The 23,685-nt window shown below is 41.0% G+C and overlaps 1 protein-coding gene across 2 annotated transcripts; it reads right to left on the minus strand.

Moving 5' to 3' along the window:
* Positions 1–985: 985 nt before the first annotated feature.
* Positions 986–19,915, minus strand: LOC145350582 (glycine N-acyltransferase-like protein 3). 2 transcript variants are annotated; one of them, XM_080199784.1, is made up of 5 exons: positions 19,456–19,915; positions 16,217–16,324; positions 10,822–10,942; positions 10,155–10,287; positions 986–1,657 (listed from the first exon to the last, which is right to left on the minus strand). In XM_080199784.1, exons 1-5 carry the CDS (start codon positions 19,672–19,674, stop codon positions 1,246–1,248), a joined length of 993 nt encoding a protein of 330 aa, XP_080055910.1. In that variant the 5' UTR covers positions 19,675–19,915; the 3' UTR covers positions 986–1,245. The 2 variants fall into 2 exon arrangements, with proteins under 2 accessions (XP_080055910.1, XP_080055911.1); XM_080199785.1 differs by lacking the exon at positions 16,217–16,324.
* Positions 19,916–23,685: the final 3,770 nt, after the last annotated feature.

Here is a 23,685-nt window from a genome sequence, read left to right on the forward strand (position 1 = left end):
CAAAGATTGGAGGTGTAGTGGACAGTGAGGAAGGTTTTCAAAGCTTGCAGAGGGACTTGGACCAACTAGAAAAATGGCAAATGGAATTTAACGCAGTCAAGTAGAATGTACAGGGTAAATGGTAGAACTCTGAAGAGTGCAGTTGAACAGAGGGATCTGGGAATACAGATACAGAATTCCCTAAAAGTGACGTCACAGCTGGATAGGGTTGTAAAGAGTGCTTTTGGTACGTTGGCCTTTATAAATCAGAGTATTGAGTATAAAAGTTGGAGTTATGGTAAGGTTATATAAGGCATTGGTGAGGCCGAATTTAGAGTATTGTGTACAGTTTTGGTCACCTCGTTACAGGAAGGATGTAAATGAAGTTGAAAGAGTGCAGCGAAGGTTCGTGAGGATGTTGCCGGGACTTGAGAAGCTGAGTTAGAGAGATTGAATAGGTTAGGACTTTATTCCCTGGAGCGTAGAAGAATGAGGGGAGATTTGATAAAGGTGTATAAGATTTTGATGGGTATAGATAGTGAATGCAAGCAGGCTTTTTCCACTGAGGCTAGGGGAGAAAAAAAACCAGAGGGCATGGGTTAAAGGTGAAAGGAGAAAAGTTTAAAGGGAATATAAGGGGGGGGTGGTGTGGAATGAGCTGCTGGATAAAGTGGTAAATGCGGGGTCACTTTTAACATTTAAGAAAAACTTGGACAGGTTCATGGATGAGAGGGGTGTGGAGGGATATGGTCCAAGTGCAGGTCAGTGGGTCTAGGCAAAAAATGGTTCAGCACAGACAAGAATGGCCAAAAGGCCTGTTTGAGCTGTAATTTTTTATGGTTCTAATGGCCCATTAAATGGCTGTGGGATGAGTGGCCAAATATGGTCAAGCTCACTCTGGACCTTGAAGTAGGAGCAAGGATCCCATCCCTATCTTAAAATCAGCCTATTTCCTTTGTTTCTCTCTCCATAGATGCTACATGTCAAATTGGTTTTTTTCCAGAATTTTGGTGAAATGCCTGAAAACCGGGTACCCGCCACTTGTCAGAAAACATTCAAGCACTGATCAGTCCTTTGAACTGTTGAATATGATAACCAGGTACTTATTAACAGCACAAAATTAGCATCAGAATTTGCAGAAGATTCCATCTTGCTCAATACATTTGGTTTACAAAACTGTATCTCGCACAACGGAAAAGCTTATTGGTTAGTAAATGACACAAAATTGAAGCAAAAATAAGTCCACCAGTTAACCTGATCCAAAGTTTAGTTTTCAAAAGGTCTGCAACATACCCATGAAAAGCGAATGTCAGGGGCTTCTTTAAAACCAAGCTGCTCAAATAATTGGTACGACTTTGTATTGTCCTCTTCAACGAAGCAATAAGTAGGATATCCGATGTTCTGCAGAGCTTTCACCATTTTGGTTACTAGTAGTTTGGCAAAGCCCTTCCTGCGATACTCTGGTTCAGTGTACAGTAATCCCATTGCACCATATTGGTAAGTAAGTAGCCAGGAAACAGGAGTATTAGTTTCATCCAGGATACAGTAGCTGGGGAATTTTGCTATGATATTTTTCACAAATTTAAGTCCACTATCATCCTTTCCAAACTTCCAATTTCTGTTTACTATCTGTGCATGAGAAATGTCTAGATGACTTATTCTTGAGGCAACATCAGCCCTTTAAAAACAAAAAATGAATGGGAATAAGTTTGTATTTCTCGTGATTAACAGACATTAACAAAAATTAACATGCTTAAATTTTAGCAAGCAGTATTATCTACGAGTACTTTCAGATTAGACATGATTCAGGGCAAATCCACAAAGGCTCAAAAACGCAACCCGTGGACACCCATTCATGTATCCAAGCAAAACCTGTACATCTTTGCATCAGTTATCCCTAACAGCCTAATTGTGATTGTTAATTTAGGATGAATTTGTGGTAAAAAATTTTTTTTGGTCAGTATTTGGTTCTTTTTGGTCAGTAGAAAGAAATCAGCATTCAATCAACCTTCATAGTTTCGAATCCAGGTGCTAACAAATGGAAACTTTTGGAAGTGAAAACATACATCTAAAACAAATGTTTCTGTATCTGCCATTGTTACTTTTAACCTCATGTTCTCCTTTAATAAATTTTGGGTATTAAATTACTCTTTCTTGGTTATCTATTTTGAAGTATCCCACTCTGGCCCATGTGAATGTTAGCAGATGTAGCATAAACAGATAGCATTGCTGATTCGAGGTGAGAGCAAGCTGAGGAAAACTACCTATTGCTTTTTCTTCGAGTGGGAATCTGCCTCCAGAATCTACACATCAAAGCTCCCAACGTTGTATAATTGATCACTACTGATTGACCTGCATTTATTTTCAATTGTCTTTACCAAGAACTATGCACTTGAAGGAAAAAAACAAGGTATTGGGAATCATAATGGCTCCTCAGTGCTGTTGATCCTTTTTCCTCTGTCCAATTTCACAAGGTTCAAATAGAAATGTTAATTCTTATGTAATTTTAACAATTAAAATGAAGCAAATGAAAAGTAAACAACAGATTCCCTGTGAACATTTAGAAACATTAACTCAATTAATTGATTTTCACTGATCAAACAGTAGAACTAACTAGCATAGGACAAATAAGATTGGAGAAATGAATGTGCGGCTCAAAGATTGGTGTGGGAGAACTGGGTTCTGGTTTAGGGCATTGGCACCAGTGCTGGGGAAAGTGGGATCTGCACAATTGGGATGGTCTCCACCTGAACCTTGCTGGGGCTGATGTTCCAGTGAGCCAAATAGCTGGCAAGTAGAAAGGTTTTAAACTGAATTAGTAGGGGCAAGTGATCAAATTTAGGAAGTTGTAAGACAAAGCAACAAAGGTACTAATGTGAGAAATGATAGACTGTGATAGAAATGGACAGAGAATACAAATCTCAGAGTAAATAATCAGATCAGGCTCGATGCTACAAAAATCAAACATTTCATGTGTGTATGCATCCTGGGAATACCCTGCTTCAGGTTTCTTTGCTAATTAATGGGAATAAATTCACATCATCACTGACTATACAAAGCAGAAATCATGTTGCGTATAAGAGAAGACTAAAAGATTAAAAAAAACCCCAGATGGGGAATGCCAGCCCTATTGTAATGTTTCCAAGCTGATAAAAGAATGTATGTTAAAAGTTAATTGATTAAAAGCAAGTGATTAAAATTTTCAAGCAGACAGTGAGCTGGCAGTAGGCCTAAATGTGAATATGTCACACTGGTGCAATCATAGAGTTTTACAGCACATAGAGGCCCTTTCGTCCATCATGTCTGCGCCAACCATCAAGCACCTATCTCTTCTAAACCCATTTTCCAGCACATGATCTGTAGTCTTGTACACTGTGGCATTTTTAAGTGCTGATCCAAATGCTGCTTAATGTTGAAAGAGTTCCCATCTCCTCCACCTTTTCAGCAGTGATTTTTCAGATTCCCAGCATCCTCATAAGTGAAAAAGGTTTTCCTCAAATCCCCTCAAAATCTCCTGCTGCTTACCTTAAATCTACGGCCTCTGGTTATTGATCCTACTACTAAGGGGAAACGCTGTTTCCTATCTAATCTATGTCGTTCGCCAGAGAGCAATTAGTTAGAGATCGTGCTCCTATAGCATGTAATGGTAATCTTGCTGTGCTTTTTAATATTGTTGTTCAGCATATGTCACGTTTCACTGGTACATAGTAAAATATAACCACTGTCACCAAAAAGGATTATCACTTTCAATGGGGTAAGGAGATAACTAATTAGTTGAGTCCCTGAGCCATATTTTTCTAATAGGTATCACAGCTGGAAACAAGTTGTGATATGTCAGGTACTGATAAGAGGACAATTCGATCGCGTTGTATGAGCTATTGACCATTGTAGCACAGCACGAGGGCCACTGATCAAGGGGAAGTGATTACAATTTTTGCATAATCCAAAAGCAAGTTTGCATATTAAATAGGTTTGCATGCCTTCGTGGGTGGTTCCTTGGGATCGAGGATGACTTCCAAACCAGCTCAATCAATTCTGAAATGGCTACTAAGTCCAATATGCCCTCTGCAGACTGCTACATTCGGAGCAGGTGGTGCTTGGAGGGTCAGGTTGGGTTAATGGGAGTTGTCTGTTCTCTGCAATGCCTTGACTTTGTGCATTCCATTGAAGTCTCTCACTGTGTTTGATGCCTTCCTGACTGATCTTTCTCCATTTTGGTCAGTCATAAGCCAGGGACTCCCATGAGGTGATAGTGATGTTTGACCTCTTCAGTTCTGCTTTGAGGATATTGCCATAACATTTCCATTGTTCTGCATTTTCATTATACTCCTGTAACTCTTCTGGCATGAAAAAGTTCTGAATAGAGCAGTTGCTTTGAGTCCAGTGTCAGGCATACAAATGACATGTTCTGGTTGCATATAAAGTAAAGGGAACAATGCAAGAAGAGGAGACAGTGGAGTCATAAAACCTGGACCAAGGGGTGATCAAAGGATACAATAGGAAAAGAATATAAACTGGGAGAAAGATAGAACTCATGGTAAGAGAATTAATGGATGAAAATCAGAAAGAGACAAGAATAAAGTGTCTGCACAAAGGAGTGGGTAATATCATAACTACCTTAGATTGTAATAGGAATAGTAATGTCACTTGTTAACTCCAATTACCACAAGTATTATATAGTCATCTCAATATCTTACAAGACATTACTTATCTCTTAGTAATGTAGTAGTAGAATCATAGAATCTTACAGCCCTAAAAGGCCCAGTTGATCCATCGTGCTAGTGCTAGCCTTTGGCAGCCTTCTGGCTAATAGGGGAATAGTTTATGCTTTGGTGGTCAACTCTGTACTAAATATCATGCCATTCTGGCGTGGCAATCCTTGCCATTTTTGTTTCAGATGAAGACAGAACGCTGAGAAGGTACATAATTCAATAACCTTTTTTGTTACTGGGCCCTCTTCTCAGCCAGCTGAACTTTGTTTCTCCTGACTGCTTTCAATCCTCTTTCTGGAGGTTACAGCTGTCAGTGACAGTCTCCCAGTTATCAATGTCAATGTCCACCAACTTCATAGCTTGCTTGGACATTCAGACCTTCGCCTTTGTAGCGAATGTCCAAAAAAATCACAAACCAGTGGCCAGTTCATCCCACAGAAGGTCTTGGGTATACAATGTCACCCATTCAATGAATGTGACTGAGCAATGAGTTTGTTGATGGAATTGGCATGCTCCAAGACCTCTGAGTTGCTGATCTTGTCCCAGTGGAAGATGCTGAGGGTACACCTGAGACAGCAAAGGTAGAAATGGTTCAGCCTATGTTATTCAGGTCTCACTATTGCAGAAGAACACACTGAGGATACAGGCTTGGTAGACTTGCAGACTGGTATTCTCAATCAAATTGCTGTTCCACGCACTCTTAACCAGCCTTGGACATAGCAGCTGCAACTTTTGAAATGCATATGTTAATTTCTTCATCATGTAACAGTGGGAGCTTAGATTTGCAAAGCTATCAACAACCTCCAGCAATATATTGTCTATGTTGATGGATGGTGATATGACAACATCCTAAACCATAATATTTATCTTCCTGATGTTGGTGGTCAAAGTAAACCTTATGGACATGAGAGAATTAATCCATTTGCTGATGAAGGTGGTCCTCAGTTTGAAATGTTGCACACCATCATTGATGTAGAGCAATTCTATGGGGACTGGTGCAATTTTGTCTTGGCTCTCAGGTGAGCAAAGCTGAATGTCTACAAGTTCTGGAATGTAAGCAGTCTGTAGATGAATTGAAGGTAGTAAAAAGTCTGACAACACCAGGTTTAAGTCCAACCTATTTATTTGATAATATACTCGCAAGCTTTCAGGTTAGCCCCTTCGTCAGGTGCTAACCCGAAAGCTTGCGAGTATATTATCAAATAAATAGGTTGGACTAAAACCTGGTGTTGTCAGACTTTTTACTGTGTTTACGCCAGTCCAACGCCGGCATACCCACATGATGAATTGAAGGCACATGGCAGCAGAAAAAGAAAAAGAATATGACAAAACAATGTCAACACCAGAACCCAGTCTCATGCGATCTCACTGCAGATCTCAAAAGGGTTTTGGTGTTATCCTGGCATTCACTCAGCTCGTTGTCATGGGAAGAGGAAATCACAACAAGGAGATTCAGTGGTCAGTCACACCATTTTTCTTGCAGCTGCAGGACTGAAAAGATTATATCAATGATAGACCTTCAAGTTCTAAAACTACTCTGGGGTTCAGAACATATCTATTCAGTCAAGATCTCCAGTGTGGCAAGAACAACACAGGCAAATACTTTTCCCATGATGTTCAGCAAGAGCTGTCTAATTTACTTCCACAACCCACAACAAAAGTGTTCAATTTATTTCCACAGCCCTGAACAAGAGCTGTCCAATTTGGTGCCACAACCCAGCTTTTCCCCCTAACCATCAAATGAGATCATTTAAAATACATGCCCTTTTGCGGTGAAGCACTGCAATTTCTAATGGCTTTGGGATATGTATCCACAACCAGCACAGACTGGAACTTTAATCCAGCCTTAGACGGTTTGATCACTCTATCACAATGATATAATTTCTAGAAAAAGTCCCAGTCTCGTTTGGCATGAGCTTTATTATTTTTAAGGTTACAAATTGGTATCGATTTTCCAAAGAGCTTTCTGATCACACAATACTGGTTAGCAATATTTTATTTGCACCATTTCATTGTGAGGATCAACTTAATTTAAATAATATGGTTATGTTTCCAGTCCATTTTGGACCTGGTTTTGACAGTTCACCAAGGAGAGAACCACCTGAGTGCGTGGGTGAAAAAAAAAATCACTCCAATATTTTCTCTATTGAAGAACATAAAAGAAATGTTGGTTGAAAGTAGGGCCTTTGCAAATACAATAGTATCATCAAAGGAGATCCATTAAAATTACAACTGGCATTGTTTTGATGGACGTTATTCTCATGGCCATTTCCTGGCCCATTCACCCAGCCTATCTAGATCCTTCTGTAGACTCTCCACACCCTCCGCACAATTTGCCTTTCCTCCAATCTTGGTGTCATCAGCAAATTTCGACACCCTACACTCGTTTCCCTCCTCCAGATCATCTATATAAATGGTAAATAGCTGAGGCCCCAGCACCGACCCCTGAGGCACTCCACTAGTCACCATCTGCCAATCCGAATAGCACCCATTGACCCCCACTCTCTGCCTCCTATTTGACAACCAATCCTCTATCCACGCTAACACCCTACCCCCAACTCCCTGTCCCCTGACCTTCTGCAATAACCTCCTGTGAGGTACCTTGTCAAACGCCTTCTGAAAATCCAGAAAGACCACATCCACCGGCTCTCCTCTATCCACCGCCCTAGACACATCCTCATAGAACTCCAGTAAATTTGTCAGACACGACTTCCCTTTAATGAAACCGTGCTGCGTCTGCTCTATCAAGCAATTCCTCTCAAGATCCTCTCATCATAGTTGGGATTGAAAATTCACTGTATATGCAAACAGTCTGTTATTATCTAGTTAGGGACCAGTAATTTTGTTTCAACTCGATTAAGTTGGAATTCCAGTTACCAAAGCCACATGATTCCATGGTTTTAAACAAAAAAAAGCTTACAAATCAGAAAATCTGCAATATCTAGGTTATACACTAATACTCAAAATATACATGAGGTTGTGTATGTGGTGTCTTTCTTTAAGTAGAGCATCAGTGAGTCACCTGACTTGGGGGCCAATTGGAACTGAGACTGATTACACCAGAGAGTGGCCGGAATTTTATCACCCTGCCTGCAATCGGAATAACAGGGGGCAAGGGGCGGACAATGGAAAGCTCCATTGATTTCTGGCGGGATTTTAGGGACGAGTGAGGCCATAAAATTCCGCCCAGAGAGTCCTCTCTCAGGTATTTTATTTCTGGAACCATGTTGTAAGCAAGTAGAACTAGGGGTCTTCATGCTGCATAAGCCTCCTGCACCAAGTTTTGTTTGTCAATAAATATCATTTGTTCCTAACAAAGTCTGAAATCTTGTGACAATACCATACCAGCGAAACATAACATACTGGCGACGAGATGGAATCAATTGAATAGCACAGCCTACCTGTGAGTATCCAGTTTAATTAAAGTTATAAAAGAGGAGTGGGCAAATAGACTCAGCAAAAGTTGTTGTACTGGTGCCAGACCCTGAGAGGCAGTCGAAGGACTGAATCCGGTGTGGACAGAGAAGTAAAGAGATTTGGAAAGATATAAGAAAAATTAAAATGAAGAGATTGGTTTCAGAAGCAAGGAAAGTGAAACTGAATCAAAAGAAAAAGAGGACAGGAATGTTTGAAATAGAAAGGAAGACGTGTTTTAGATTTTAAGATAACCTAGAAATAGAAGGCAAAGATATTGGTTGCAACTAACAGGTTCAGAAGTAAAAAGGGAGACAAATGCCCTAAGAAGCTGCAGTACCTTTCCCAATAGCATGGGAAAATGAAGAGGTCGAGACTCAGAAGAGCCTGTATGGGGTTCCTGGTAGTGGTCCCTGCACTGGGGAACGCAGGCAGTGAAGTTTGGAAGTTTTTGGATGAAGACCCATATTTGTTTGAAAATAAAGGAGCTGACAAAGTTTAAAATAAAACCCACTGGAGCCACTGGTGAAATTGACGAAAAGATTGATGTTAAAACAAGGAGAGAAATATGGATTCTCAAGACAGACAGAAGAAAAAGAGTGGGAAAAATGCAGAAATTGATAAATATTCCACCAGCTTAAACAAGTTTTAAAACTTCTAAAATAAAAGGTTCATAAGTAGGTTTCCGCCAAAATACAGGGAAAGCACAGACAGACAGAAATGGCAACTATGACAGCTGAAAACATTGACAGTCTTAAAACAGTAATGAATTCAAAGTTGTGCAAAATTTAATGCAACAACCTTAAGAGGGAACAAAGGACAAGAGACGTAAAACAATCAGAGAAGATCCCAGTTAAAAGGCAACTCTAAAAACAAGAGGCCAACTTTTTTTAAAAAAAACGGGGGTCTGTAAGCAACACGAGATCTCAAAAGATGAAAAATAAGATCTCAAAGAAGAGGAAACAATGAAGGTTAGAGGAGGTAATACTCCTTCAAGCAAGAGGAAATGCCAGACTGAGTAGGCAGTAAAAGTCACAACATCGGAGGTAATTATGAAATAACAGACAAACTGGTTGAACACTCCAAAGTGCACATTAAGTAACAGTTGTGACTAAGACAGATCCCACAGATTTCTTAGTAATCCACTCTGATGTCAGTGATCACCATGAGTTCAGAAAATCACGTTAAAATTCTCTCCTTCATGAGGGATTTTAATTTTTTCCTTTCACAGATCTGATTTAACCACTCTAACTTGGATTGCCTGAAAGACTGCTCAACTCCTGATGATTCAATCTCTTCTGAGACTGTATTCCATGGGATTCACAAAGCTGCGATCCTACCTCTCACTCCAATACAATTCCAGCTCGTTTGCAGACTGCTAGTTTCACTAAGTTGGCACTAGCCCAAGTTGCTCCAAACTTCAGTCTCCTGGCTGCAGTGAGAAATAAATGGCTACTAGGGCTTCTTTTGAATTCTAGTTGACTGACAAAGAACCAGAGTGTTTGCACCAGCTTCTCACATCTCCAATACTTTTCTGAGCCCTCACTGCATGGGCTTCCCTGTGAGCTACAAACTACATGAGGTCTAAATTGCAACTTACTTTTCTCCCCCAGTAAACTGAAACCAAATAACTTTATTAAGATCCAGTCATCTTCATGATAACAAAGCTTTTCAGAGTTCATTGTAAGCTTTAAACTAATTTGATTCCCAAAAACAAAACATCTCTCTGCACTGCACTTACTTGCAAGCAATGTAGATATCACCTCAGCTACATTAGACCACCTGCTGTTTTATAATTTTACCTTTCTAGCTGTCAATCTCTTAAGTCAACGTGGCCCCAATCTAGTGTAATAGACTCCAAGCTGTTTAGTTGCTCTTATTCCATTTTCTACAGTTAATCTCCCTAGAACTGAAATTTACCTCTAAACTATTAACATGAACCATGTACTAGCTTTTCATTACGTCCCATAATACTTGCAAAAAGAAAGAGACTATTTGAGTGAATAGTACTGTTTGTAAATTGACGTACTACAGAAAGATAGTGCTTACTTTTCTGATGTGATGTCAAGCAGGTCCCCTGGATCTTCGAGTATCATTGCACGTGTACTGGTTAAAAAGTTTACTGTGAATTTTTTGCAAGCTGCAACATCCTTCACCAGTTCAAGAAAACTTGTATCAATCCCTTAAGAAAAACAAATTAGGAGTTTGAGTAATTGCTCTTCAGGTATACAAGAAGTACAGTTCAATCTTGGTGATCAAAGGCATTATAATCATGACAGTCACTGATCCCATCTCTTCTAGAGATCTTCCATCCACTGCCTCAAACCTCATAGTCCAACCTCAAAGGGCCCATTTCTAACTCCTTCTGAAGATCCAAAGACAGGACTGCCCTGTTGGACCTATGTAAGTTAGAATTGCTGAGTCACAGAGCTACGCAGCTGCTTTTGCCTTGGGGCAATATAAAGATTTTACAAAACAGCTATTATCCAATCACTGCTTCAAACTTTCAAATAATGAACCCAATGTGGCAATATTTAAGGTGTCATTATTATGTTTACATATAAAATATAAGTTTAAGTATAAAATTATAAAGGTGTTGGGGAAGGTTAAAGAGAACAGTTTATAGATTGGCAATTATTACAATGGCTATGATTTTTGGATGAAATGTTACACAAAATCAGTTACAGGTACTTTGCTCACTGTGTCGACATCGTACCTCCAAACGTGAAACAGTTTGTCCAGTTGACAACATTGTCATCCATGAGAAGATTGTATAAACTGCTCTGATCTTTGGAAAACACAGTAAATGTACATTCATCTGAAGTGTACATTTCTTCCTACAGAGTAGGGAACAAAAGTAAGACAAAATTATTAATTAAGTTAAAGAAGCTAAATGTGTCCTCATGAATAAAAAGACAACTTGTAAATTTTAGTTTGAATGAACAGTCCTTCAGTCAGCTTTTTGGAAAATATGGCAGTTTAAGAGACAACATAGGCCTGAATTTTTTTAATGGCGGCTTCTTGTTTCCGCCGTTCAAAGAGTGGATGGAACACATCCTCACCAACTCCAATGAGTGTTGATTGGCTGCAGGCAAGACTTCCATCCCTCATGTGGGAAGAAATCCCATTTCAGAGAGTTGCCGGTCAATTTCCAGTGCCTGCAGCGAGAGCTCTGCAGTGGAAAGCAGAGGAGGTTCAAAAAGACATGGACACACAGTCTGCAATAGGAGGCCTAGGTAGGTCCAAGGGATCCCAGGGAGCACGGGCGGGGGCCTGGACTTCGAAATTTTGGTGGGGGGAAGGAAGGCTGGGAGGGAAAACATTAACCAAGTTGAGTTGGGAGGGGAGGAGGAGATAGAGAGGGTAAAGAAGCATGGACGAGCACCTGAAGCCGAATACCTGGTCACGGTGAACGACCCAGACATCAACATCAGCCTTCAACAGACAAGGCATGATTGGGCGGGTCCCTCAGACTGCAGTTGGCCATGCTGCAGAAGAGGATCTTCGCGCGGTGACTTGCCCCTCCGAAGAAGACGCAGCGTTGGTCCGGTTCGCAGAGGTGGCGGATTCCTCGGGCTAGGTGCTCCACGGTCCACCTCTGTGTCTCCCCCCGCCTCTCCCCCATACCCCCGCCCAGCCCCCGGCGGCATCCCCCGTGTGTGCTCCTCCTGCAAGGAGCGACATGGTTGGGGCTGCAGCAGGTGTGGTTGGGTAGGGGGAAAGCGGCCTGGGGGGAGGGGGGCCACTGGACCTTAAGACTCGGGTGTTGCCCATAAAAACATAGAAATTAGAGGCAGAAGTCAATTTTCAGCCCTTTCAGCCTGCTCCACATTTCATTTTGATCATATCTGATCATCAAATTCAATATCCTTATTTCCCCCATATTCCTTGAACCCTTTAGCCCCAAGAGCTAATTTCTTCTTGAAATCCTGCAACATTTTGACCTCAACTACTTTCTGTGGTAGTGAATTTCACAGATTCATCACTCTCTGGGTGAAGAAATTTCTCCTCACCTTGGTCCTAGAACTCCTTGTCCTTAAACTATAATCATTAATTCTGGACCCCACCCCCCCAAATCAGGAACATTCTTTCTGAATCTACCCTGTCCAATCCTGTTAGAATTTTTAAAGTTTCTATAAGATCCCCTCTCACTCTTCTAAACTCCAATGAATATAATTCTACCCAACTTAATCTTTCCTCAAATAACAGACCTGCCATCCCAGTAATCAGCATGATAAATTTTTGCTGTACTCCCTCTATAGCAAGGACATCCTTCCCCAGATAAGCTTACCAGAACTGCACACAGTACTCCAGATGTGGCTTCATCAACATCCTATACAACTGGAGTAAAACATCCCTGTAACACTCAAATCTTCTTGCTATAAAGGCCAACTGCCTGCTGTACTGCGCACTTACTTTCATTGACTAATGCACGAAGAGTTGAATATCCACCTCTCTTAATTTATATGCATTCAAATAATAATCTGCCTTCCTATTATTACTATCAAAGTAGATAATCTCACATTGCATACGCCTGCTCATTCAGCCTTTTAAAATCAGCTGAAGCATCTCTCCATCTTCCTCACAGCTCATCCTCCCACCCAACTTCATATCATCTGCAAATTTTGAGATAATGCATTTAGTTGCCTTTTTCAAATCATTAATCTACGTGAACAGTTGGGGTCCTAGCACAGATCTCTGCAGTAACCCGCTAGTCACTGCTTGCCAATCAGAAAAAGGCCCATTTATGCCAACTCTTTTCTTCCTATCTGCTAAACAACTTTCGATACATCTCAAGATACTACCTGCAATCCCATGTGTTTTAATATTAAGCGAGGCCTTGTCAAAAGCCGTCTGAAGGTCTAAATAAACCTCTTCACCAATTCTTAGGTAACTCTACTAGTTATATCCTCAAGAATTCCAATAGATTTGTCAGGCATGGGCCTTAGCCCCTCCATTATATTTCAGGCTTCCCCCATAGATATTCAATCTTCCCACCCGCCTAAAAATTAAGGCAAATTCTAGCCATAGTAACTATGTGGTTTTATCCAAGGGCACAGCAGGTTGGGCTGCAAATTCTTCCAGGACTGAGTAGGTTGCTAATACTCACTTTCAAAACATGAATAAGAAAGATGGATACTTAAGGAAAGTACAGTTGCCTGTGGAACCACAGCACAAAAGAGAAGTGCACCTTAAATGGAAGAGCTCACAAAAGGATCTAAGTGCTGAACTGGAAAAGCCTGAAGAATAGAGTTAATGAAAAACAAATTGCAGAACACACAGCAAAGTAGACAAAGGAGAAAGAATAACTAGGTTGCATTAGGTCATAATGGCATTATGAATCAGTAACAGATTTCTTGGCAGCTCAACAAATGGATTATGTGTTGACCTATAAAGTGGAAAAGAGATCGCTTTGTGTGTTTTCCCATTTGACATTTGGGAAGATGCATAGCACAAGCATGGAAAAATGCCTCCAATTGCTTGCACACCTCTTATTTGCTCTGTCCAGCTTACTTATGCAGTCTTTCCTGAGGGCACCCATAACATGAAAGTACAGATACAGAGGGAGAAAAATAATAAATTATTTGTTATAAAAATATTTTCAATATGAAAATAATCAAATTTTGCTCTTGGGCCCGTTAAATTAAACTTTGTGAAACGGGGACTGGGTGCCTAAAATGGGAAGAATGTAATTTAATTCTAAGAAACCCACAAGTTTTTGTGGGATCCAGCCTGCATCATACACAAATATATTCTATTACCTGCACTTGTATTTTATATTCATTCATTTATGAGAAGTGGGCATCAATGGAAAGGCCAGCATTTATTTCCATCTCAAACTGCCCTGGAGAATGTAGTGGTGAGCATCCTTCTTTAACTGCTGCAGTGCATAGAGCTATGCAACCCCTGCAGAAGGAGATCATTTGGCCCATCGAGCCTGTATGACTCCAAAAGAGCATCTGTCTCAGGCAAGCACTCTCACCCTAGCCCTGTAACTCTGTGCATTTTACCATAGCTAATCCACCTAACTTGCACATCTTTGCGCTAAGGGGCAATTTACTGTGGCCCATCCAACTAACCTGCACAACTCTGGACTCTGGGAGGAAATCCGAGCACCTGGAGAAAACCCATGCAGGCACAGGAAGCATGAGCAAACCCCACATAGACAAACACCCAGGCCGGATTTGAACCCAGATCCCTGGCGCTGTGAGACAGTAGTGCTAATCATGCTATTCATAGTCTATCAGCTGTATCCAAAATTATGTCTAATTATTTCTGAATTATCTCAATTATATAATGATAAGACACAGAAAGTGACCATTCAACCCATTGTGCCTATGCCAACTCTTTTGGTAGCGCTATCCAATTAATCCCATTTCCCTCCTTTTTTAACTGTATTGTTTCACAGGATGCGGGCATCATTGGCAAGGTCTGCATTTGTTACCTGTCCCTAATTGCCCTTGAACTGAGTGACTTACTGGTTCATTTCAGAGGGTAGTTAAGAACCAAGCTGTGGATCTGGAGCCACATAAAGGCCAGATAAGTCCAGCACATTTCCTTCCCTAAAGGACATAAGTGAATCAGTTGGGTTTTACAACAATCAGTGGTAGTTGCATGGTCACTCTTGCTGTGATTAGCTTTAAATTTCAGTTTTTATTAATGAAATTTAAATTCCACCAGCTGCCATGGTGGAACTTGATCCCATGTCCCTACAGTATTAGCTTGGGTCTCGAGAGCTAGTTAGCACATTACCACTGTGCTACCATCTCTTCTTACCCCTTCACTGTAGCCCTGAAAATGTTTTCCTTTCAAGCACTTCCACAATTCTCTTGAAATCTCCTCCCAACACCTTTTCAGGCACTGTTTTCCAAATCATCATAACTCATTGTTTTAAACAATGGTTCCTCATATGATGTTTGGTTCTCTTACCAATCACCTTAAAACCTTATCCTCTTTCTACTACTAGATCTTTCTACTACTAGATGCTGTTTTTTTTTATTTATCCTGATCAAAACTGTTCTGATTTTGAACACCTCTATCAAAACTCTCCTTAAACCTTTTTGCTCAGAGTTTTCAGATTTCTCTTTTCCTTTCCAGTTTGGGATTTTTCATTTCTCTTTTCTTTCCCTCAAGCTGGAGCTCTCTCTCTAACAGCACTGTTGATGTACTCACACCAAATGGATTGCAATGATTCAAGAAAGCAATTCAGCAGCACTTGCTCGAGGGCTACTCGGGATGAGCAATAAATGCTGCTCTTGTCAGGGTCACTCACATCCCACAAATGAATAAAAAAAGGTCAGTAGATAAGGTATATGATTAAGTAAATAGAGGGAAACAATTTCTTTTGGTGATGAAACCCGAATAAGAGGGCATGACTTTAAAGTTAGACAAAGGCAGTTTAGATGTGATGTCAGAAAGTACTTCTTTACGTGCAGGGCAATGGAAATCAGGAACCTTTTCCCTCAAAAAGCTCTTGAGGCTAAGGAAATACCAAACAGGTTTTTGTTAGACAAAAAGATAATAAAATAGTGCGAAGTTAGGAAGGGAGAATTAAGATTCATATCAGCCATGAACTAACAGAATTGTAGAACACATTGAATGGGCTGAACAGCCTACTCCAGTAAGGAAAGAGTTATTTGAGAAAGAGTAATACTAAAGGGTGTATATGCCTCTTGTAGAGGATACAGAAGTGCAAACTGTCATCTTTTAGCATTGTAACACATGTGGAGAAAGAAATTAAATTTCAATTCAAAGAAGTGGCTTCTTTGTCGTAAGAAAGAAGGATGACATCTGGGCAGCAGCCACTGTTTATTTCACTGAGTTGAAGTCAGTGGGTCGGATGGCCGGTTCATGAGGTGGAGTGATACCAAAAGCGTAGATTCAATTCCTGTTATCACTGAATGCCCTGCCTTCTCAACCTTGCTCCTCGCGTGAGATGTGGAAATTCTCAGGTTAAAATCACCACCAGTCAGGTTTCTCTCTCAAGAAGGAGGAGAACAGCCTATGGTCCTCTGGGACTTTGGTGACTTTCATCTTTTCTTCATATTCTTTAATCTTGTTTTTTTATACTGACAATAAAGTACACAACTTCTTAAAGTACATTTGTATACCTTTATACATGGCCGACATATTACAGTGCTGAAATTAGGCCAAATATCGACAACAACTTCCTGATCAGATATCTTGCCTCTGTTGATGTTTAGAATAGTTCCATAAACCTGGAACAATAAAACAGAACACCTTTTACAACAATAAATCTAGAAAAATTGTGTCACTCTGCATGATAAAGTAACTCAATTAGGACAGTTCCCAATGTGGAGGAATCAAACTAAATTTCTCTATTAGCAAAAGGGAGCAGAAAGTATGATCCTGATCAATTATAAATGACAGAAAAACAGATAAGTCACCTGTTAAATCTGCATAATCTGAACAAGAATGATATAAATATCTATTTCAATTAGTTTTACAATTTCAATGCTCAGCTAAACTAATAAGTAACCTTACTGGGTAAGCTGAGACTTTGATGATGCAATTGATTGATGAGGCATCTAAGAAGTCAAAAATCCCCTACCTGCTTTCCTGTTGTGCTGAGGATGAATGATGAATGAACCTCCCTGTATTTCTTAATGCTTTGGTTTACCTGGAGACGAAAACTACTGTATATACCGCAAACCTTTCTCTGCAGATGATATGTGTGGAGTCAGGAAACACAATCCTGCAAGGTAGCTTTACTTCCTGTCTCCAGAGATAAAGTGACACTGGCAGCATTGATAATCGGATGCTGCTGGCAGCGTTTGCTATATGAGCTGGGTTCTGAGCATACTTCGGTAGCCTAACAGTACAATTTTGCATTCTATTCATGCTGACCGGAAAGGCACGACAATGAACTCTGTGGCAAAATGCCGTGCTTGAAAATAATCTTGAGGTAATGCAAAGGACAGATCAAGGCCTGGATTTTCACAATGATAAAGAGCAAAAATGAAGCCTGAATCCAGATATCCCTCCCTAACGCAGCACTTTTCATTTTCACAGGGACTGAGATTTGTGCATACACATTTTGCAGAGGCAACTGCCCATAGAAATTAACAGCTGCCTCCTCATGTGATTTCATAGTGGTAGCACAGTGGTTAGCACTGTTGCTTCACAGCTCCAGGGACCTGGGTTCGATTCCCGGCTCGGGTCACTGTTTGTGTGGAGTTTGCATGTTCTCCTCGTGTCTGTGTGGGTTTCCTCTGGGTGTTCTGGTTTCCTCCCACTGTCCAAAGATCTGCGGGTTAGTTGATTGGCCATGCTAAAATTGCCCCTTAGTGTCCTAAGATCCTTAGGTTAGAGGGATTAGTGGGTAATAATATGTAGGGATATGGGGGTAGGGCCTAGGTGGGATTGTGGTCGGTGCAGACTCGGTGGGCCGAAGGGCCTCTTTCTGCATTATAGGGTTCTATGATTCTATGATGATTTCAGCGCAAGAAGCATCTGAAACATGTTGTGCATGGATTAGACCTGGTAGGAGCAAGTTTGAACTTTGTGCATCCCTTTAGATAACCAGGATACCCTTTTGGATTTGTCCCTGGGTGCCTTTGTAGAAGATCAGGGGCCTTTTAAGTTTGCTAAATGTAGGAATGAATATGAATATATGTATATATAAGCACAGAAACTCATTGGAACTGTCAGAAGTTTCAAGGTGGATGTCAAAGGGAACTATTAGCTGTCAAGGAATTTAAAACTCCTGTCCTTTAACTCTGAGAGAACCATCCGGAGTGTTGAAAAATAATTGTTGGCTATTTAATTCTATCAGCCTGAGGGACATCATTGCTGGATTAGTGCTGCATGATTAACTTCACAACAGTTTATAATCACAGTAGACTGCCTGTCATTTGATTGACAGCAGCAAGTGATCATGTATTCTTTGAAGTCATAGAGTCATAGAGGTTTACAGCATGGAAACAGGCCTTTTGGCGCAACTTGTCCATGCTGCCCTTTTTTTTGAACCCCTAAGCTAATCCCAACTGCCTGCATTCGGCCCATATCCCTCTATATCCATCTTACCTATGTAACTATCTAAACGCTTTTTAAAAGACAACATGGTACTCGCCTCTACTACTATCTCTGGCAGCTTGTTCCAGATACCCACCATCCTCTGTGTGAAAAAATTGCCCCTCTGGACACTTTTGTATCTCTCCCCTCTCACCTTAAACCTATGCTTTTCAGCTTTAGACTCCCCTACCTTTGGGATAAAATATTGACTATCTAGCTGATCCCTCATTATTTTATAGACCTCTATAAGATTACCCCTCAGCCTCCTACACTCCAGAGAAAAAAAGTGGGACTATAAATTCCAATGCTTGTTTTTATAAGGGATTATGCAATTTGACGAAATGTTTGTTGTTATAAGGGATAATGTAATTTCAGGAATTTAAATTTAGCAAATGGTTTTTGAGAGGTTTTTAAAAATAAAGTCTACAGTGCATATCTAGAACTTTATTTTGTTTAATCTCAGTGTTGACTCAAAGGTCTGCCCATGATGTCTACTGGGCAAGTTGGCCTGGTAAGTCTATGGGCAAAACATGGTGAGCATGGGTTGGCATGAATTGGCACTAACTTGGCATTGGAGTTATAAAGGGCCATAGATGGGTAGGAGACATAGATCATCACGGAGGGTGAAGGGCCATGGTAGGATGCAGGAGTCATGATCAGCCTTGTGGCTCCTCTTTGCACTACCTCCAGAACTTGAATATTTCCTTTGTTTGTCGGCAGCCCAAACTGAACATAACATTGCAGATGTGAGGTGATCAGAGCATTACACTGTTCAATCATACATCTTCCAGTTTTATTTGTTTTTGCCATACAATGCAGCATTTATCATTGCTGCTCTGAACTGATCAGCTGACGTACAAGAAAAAATTGATTTTGAAAGGTGCTGCCAATCAGGTGCTTCTTTACCCAAGTTCCATCTTCAATAGAAGAATGTAGCAAGTATTCAAAAGGTAGCCTTGCAGTACCATCTGTTTCATGTTCTCTTCAAAATATAATTCCCCATGAGGACTATTAGATTTTATTCAGCTTTAGCCTCCATTCTCCTAGCATTTACTGAGTAAATGAGTAATTAACTTTCTCCTTTCTATATCTGGAAGGTGTTAAATTTCACCAGCCACTGTTCTGCATTCTTACGCATGTTTGTAGCTATTGTAATTTTTACTGCTTCCTTTAATTCTATCTACTTTAGTATCTTAAATCCACTCTTTTGTGCAAATGACAATATACCAAATACTGTACATTTACATTTTACTGATAATAGATAAAAGCACAAAGAATCTCCTGCCGTGCTTACCAGTATAAGATACAACCTTACCTTTATTGCAGCTGGCAGATAATTCTGCAAAACTTTTTCTAAAGTCAGTAGCTTCTCTTCATCCTGTATTATAAACATGGTTATAGGAGGCAGAACCAAAATTACTTTCAAACAAAGTGGCAAGGCCCTTGTTGAGATGTGCTGCACAGCACAGAGTATATTGCCTGATGCAGATGTCAGTCCTGTTTGAAGAAGGCATAGAGGAATACAAGTTAACATCACTTAAAGGACATGAATTTCACTAAGTATTTGAGAATTTCCTTTCTGGTAAGGAGGAAGAAGAAACATTTCTTGTGTCACACCAAGGTTGCATAACAGTGACATTGTGCAACTCAAGATTACTTAAATTATCGTATAGTGCTAAAGGTTATGTAAATACATTCAACGTAAATGGCCCAAAGAACAACAAATAAGATTGTGTTTGGAGAAATGGGCAGGTAGACTTTGGGTTGGATAAGAAACTGGTTACATTCTTGTAGACAAAATGTTTAATGTCCCTTTACTGTACATAGCCTATTTCCGGGTCTGCACAGTTCCTTTAAAATTGCCTCAAGTTCATGCATGAATGCATCTTAAAGGGACCATCCCTTGTGCAAAGTCTACTAGCCCCTTATATGACAATTCCTTATTGTTGTGCAGCTATGTACCTTTAGTGCAACATTAGTGGGAACTGGTCATAAGTGGAGTCCCCCAAAGATGAGCATAGGCACTTTTCTCTTCAAAATGCACTATGGTTACCACTTCCTTTGCCTTTTGTTCCATGACATCTTTGTCATTTAGTCTCGCCCTGCCTTCAAATCTATTTCTGACCTCTTTTTGCCTCATTTGTTCCTCTTCCTTTTTCAACAGAGTAAAACCCATCACATTTTCCCTCTTTTCAGTTCTGAACAAGAGTCATATCAGACTTGAAACATTAACTCTGATTCTCTCCACAGTTGCTGCCAGACCTGCTGAGTTTTTCCAGCACTTTCCCCACTTAATCATTTTTACTCCGATTGCTCTTTGTTCTTTTCCATAGCCAGCCTAAACCTTATGATATAATGATATGTAAAAAGTTGTAGATCTATGGGTAAGGGCTGGGGAATGGGACTAACTAAGTTGTTGCGCAGAGCTGCCATGAAGACGACAAGCTAAATGATGTCCTTCTATGTTGTAACCGTTCAATGATTATAATGACCTCGAGCCTGGTATACGTGGCACAGTTTCAAAAGGTGCAGATGATATGAAACTTGGAAGCATCAAGAACTGCAAGGAGGAAAATATAGATTTTCAAAAGGACACAGACAAGTTGGTGGAATGGACAGACAAATGGGAGACAAAATTCAATTTGAAGAAATGTGAAGTGATTCATTTTGGTAGGAAGCACATGGAGAGATAATATAAAGATGGGCAAAACTGTAACAGGGATGCAAAACTGTAACAGGGATGGCTGAGGTCTGGAATGCACTGTCTGCAAGTGTAATGGAGGAAGGTTCAATCTGTTATCGGACAATAAATTTTCTGAAATTGGGTACACAATATGGAAGCAGACTAAAGCTGCACTCAGAACCTCCCCACTAAAGATCACAAGGGAACAGATCCAGACAAGCAGGCAAAAGACATGTTTTTAAAATGCAAACGAGGGCTAGCACACAAAGGGAACCGGGCAGGATGGCACCTACAGAAACTAAATTAAAAGCACACCCCCATCTAATCAGATCAGCACCTCTAATCTAATCAAGCAAACCTCTATGGAGACACCTAAAGACTAACACAACTAAGGAAGCCTCTCTGGCCTTATAGACTTCCTAAAATCAGCCAAACACCCATTGTTCAAACCCTGGAGATTCTAGACCATTGATAAACCCATCAGACAGAAATGATTAACATACACTTAAAAACATCGTTACGATACTTGAAAACATGGTAACAGAATGGTCAGAGTCAAATACTGTAAACAAAACATTAACATTTGAATCATACAATGTGTCAAAGTTTGAACATAACTGTAGCCCATCGCAGCGGGCCTTCAGAGTGCTTTCGGGACATTTCTGTTGTATGTCCTGACTGCACCTCCATCGATGTTAAAATAAAGCTGTACCACTGTTGAACCTTCGCGACACATAACAACGCAGAGTCGCCGGGCAGAGCTTGATAGCCAAGTTCCGCACACATGAGGATGGTCTCAACTGGGATCTTGGGTTCATGTTGCACTATCTGAATCCCCCACAACTTGCCAGGGTTTGCAAAATCTCACTAACTGTCCTGGCTAGAGACAATACACATCTCTTTAACCTGTGCTTAACCCTCTCTCCACTCACATTGCCTGTACCTTTAAGACTTGATTACCTGTAAAGACTCACATTCCAACCATTATTTTGTAAATTGAGTTTGCGTCTTTATATGCCCTGTTTGTGAACAGAACTCCCACTTACCTGATGAAGGAGCAGTGCGCTGAAAACTAATGGCTTTTGCTACTAAATAAAGGTAGTACAGTGGTTAGCACTGCTGCTTCACAGCTCCAGTGACCTGGGTTTGATTCCTGGCTTGGGTCATAAGAACATAAGAAATAGGAGCAGGAGTAGGCCATCTGGCCCTTCGAGCCTGCCCCGCCATTCAATAAGATCATGGCTGATCTGTCGTGGCTCAGTTCCACTTTCCGGCCCTCTCCCCATAACCCTTAGTCCCCTCTCTTATCAAAAACCCATCAACCCGCTTCTTGAAAATATTTAGCGAGGCAGCCTCCACCACTTCAACGGGTAGAGAATTCCAGAGATTCACCACCCTTTGAGTGAAGAAGTTCCTCCTCAACTCCGTTCTAAAACGGCCCCCCTTTATCTTGAGGCTGTGCCCCCTAGTCCTACTGTCTTTTTTGAGCGGGAAGAGTCTCTCCACCTCTATCTTATCCATCCCATTCATCATCTTATACGTCTCAATGAGATCTCCCCTCGTTCTTCTAAACTCCAACGAGTACAAGCCTAGTTTATTCAGCCTCTCCTCATAGCTCAACCCCCTCAACTCCGGTATCAGCCTAGTAAACCTCCTCTGCACTCCCTCCAAGGCCAAAATATCTTTGCGCAGGTGCGGCGCCCAAAACTGCACACAGTACTCCAGCTGCGGCCTCACCAATGCCCTATACAGCTGCAGCAAGACCTCCCTACTTTTATATTCAATCCCCCTCGCTATGAAGGCCAGCATCCCATTCGCCTTCCTGACCACCTGCTGCACCTGAAGGCTGGGTTTTTGCGACTCATGCACAAGGACCCCGAGGTCCCTCTGCACCGTCGCCTGCTGCAGTTTTTCGCCCCGTAAGTAATAGTCCTTCCTACCATTCTTCCTACCAAAGTGGACCACCTCACACTTGCCAACATTAAATTCCATTTGCCATTTCCTGGCCCATTCGCCCAGCCTATCTAGATCCTTCTGCAGACTCTCCACACCCTCCACACAATTTGCCGTTCCCCCAGTCTTGGTGTCATCCGCAAATTTTGACACCCTACACTTGGTTCCCTCCTCCAGATCATCTATATAAATGGTAAATAGCTGAGGCCCCAGCACCGACCCCTGGGGCACTCCACTGGTCACCATCCGCCAATCCGAATAGCACCCGTTGACCCCCACTCTCTGCCTCCTATTTGACAACCAATCCTCTATCCACGCTAACACCCTACCCCCAACTCCATGTCCTCTGACCTTCTGCAATAACCTCTTATGAGGTACTTTGTCAAACGCCTTCTGAAAATCCAGAAAGACCACATCCACCGGCTCTCCTCTATCGACCGCCCTAGACACATCCTCATAGAACTCCAGTAAATTTGTCAGTATCTGTATGAAGTAAACCACCTCTGCACTCCCTGCAAGGCCAAAATATCCTTGCGTCAGTGCGGCGACCAAAACTGCACACAGTACTCCAGCTGCGGCCTCACCAGTGCCCTGTACAGTTGCAGCAAGACCTCCCTACTTTTATATTCAAATATCCCATTCCTCAGATCAACTTTGCATAACTTTCTTTAACGGATTTTTGCTTGTAAGCCAGGAGCTTAATGATGAACATTTTCATCTCATTTTATTATGTATTTAGATAAACACACTTCACAACTCTAAACTGCATAATATTGACACAATCCTAACTTTTCTGTAATACCTCAACCATGCTATGCAGAAAGAGTAGTTTGTTGTGTTTGCTATCCACATGTGAAGCTGTGAAGAAAGGTTCAGTATTTTGTAGCACTTTTTATGTCTTCACATTTT

The sequence above is a fragment of the Carcharhinus amblyrhynchos genome, chromosome 12 (assembly GCF_965287045.1).
Source record: "Carcharhinus amblyrhynchos chromosome 12, sCarAmb.v2.hapA, whole genome shotgun sequence".
Taxonomy (NCBI): domain Eukaryota; kingdom Metazoa; phylum Chordata; class Chondrichthyes; order Carcharhiniformes; family Carcharhinidae; genus Carcharhinus; species Carcharhinus amblyrhynchos.

Coding starts and splice junctions, on each gene's coding strand:
- LOC145350582 (XM_080199784.1), bottom strand. CDS start 19,674: ATGTTAACTTGTATTCCTCTATGCCTTCTTCAAACAGGACTGACATCT. Junction 10,943..16,216: donor TATGTCGGCCATGTATAAAG/GTATACAAATGT, acceptor CCTACTCTGTAG/GAAGAAATGTACACTTCAGA. Junction 1,658..10,154: donor CTTGACATCACATCAGAAAA/GTAAGCACTATC, acceptor TTGTTTTTAAAG/GGCTGATGTTGCCTCAAGAA.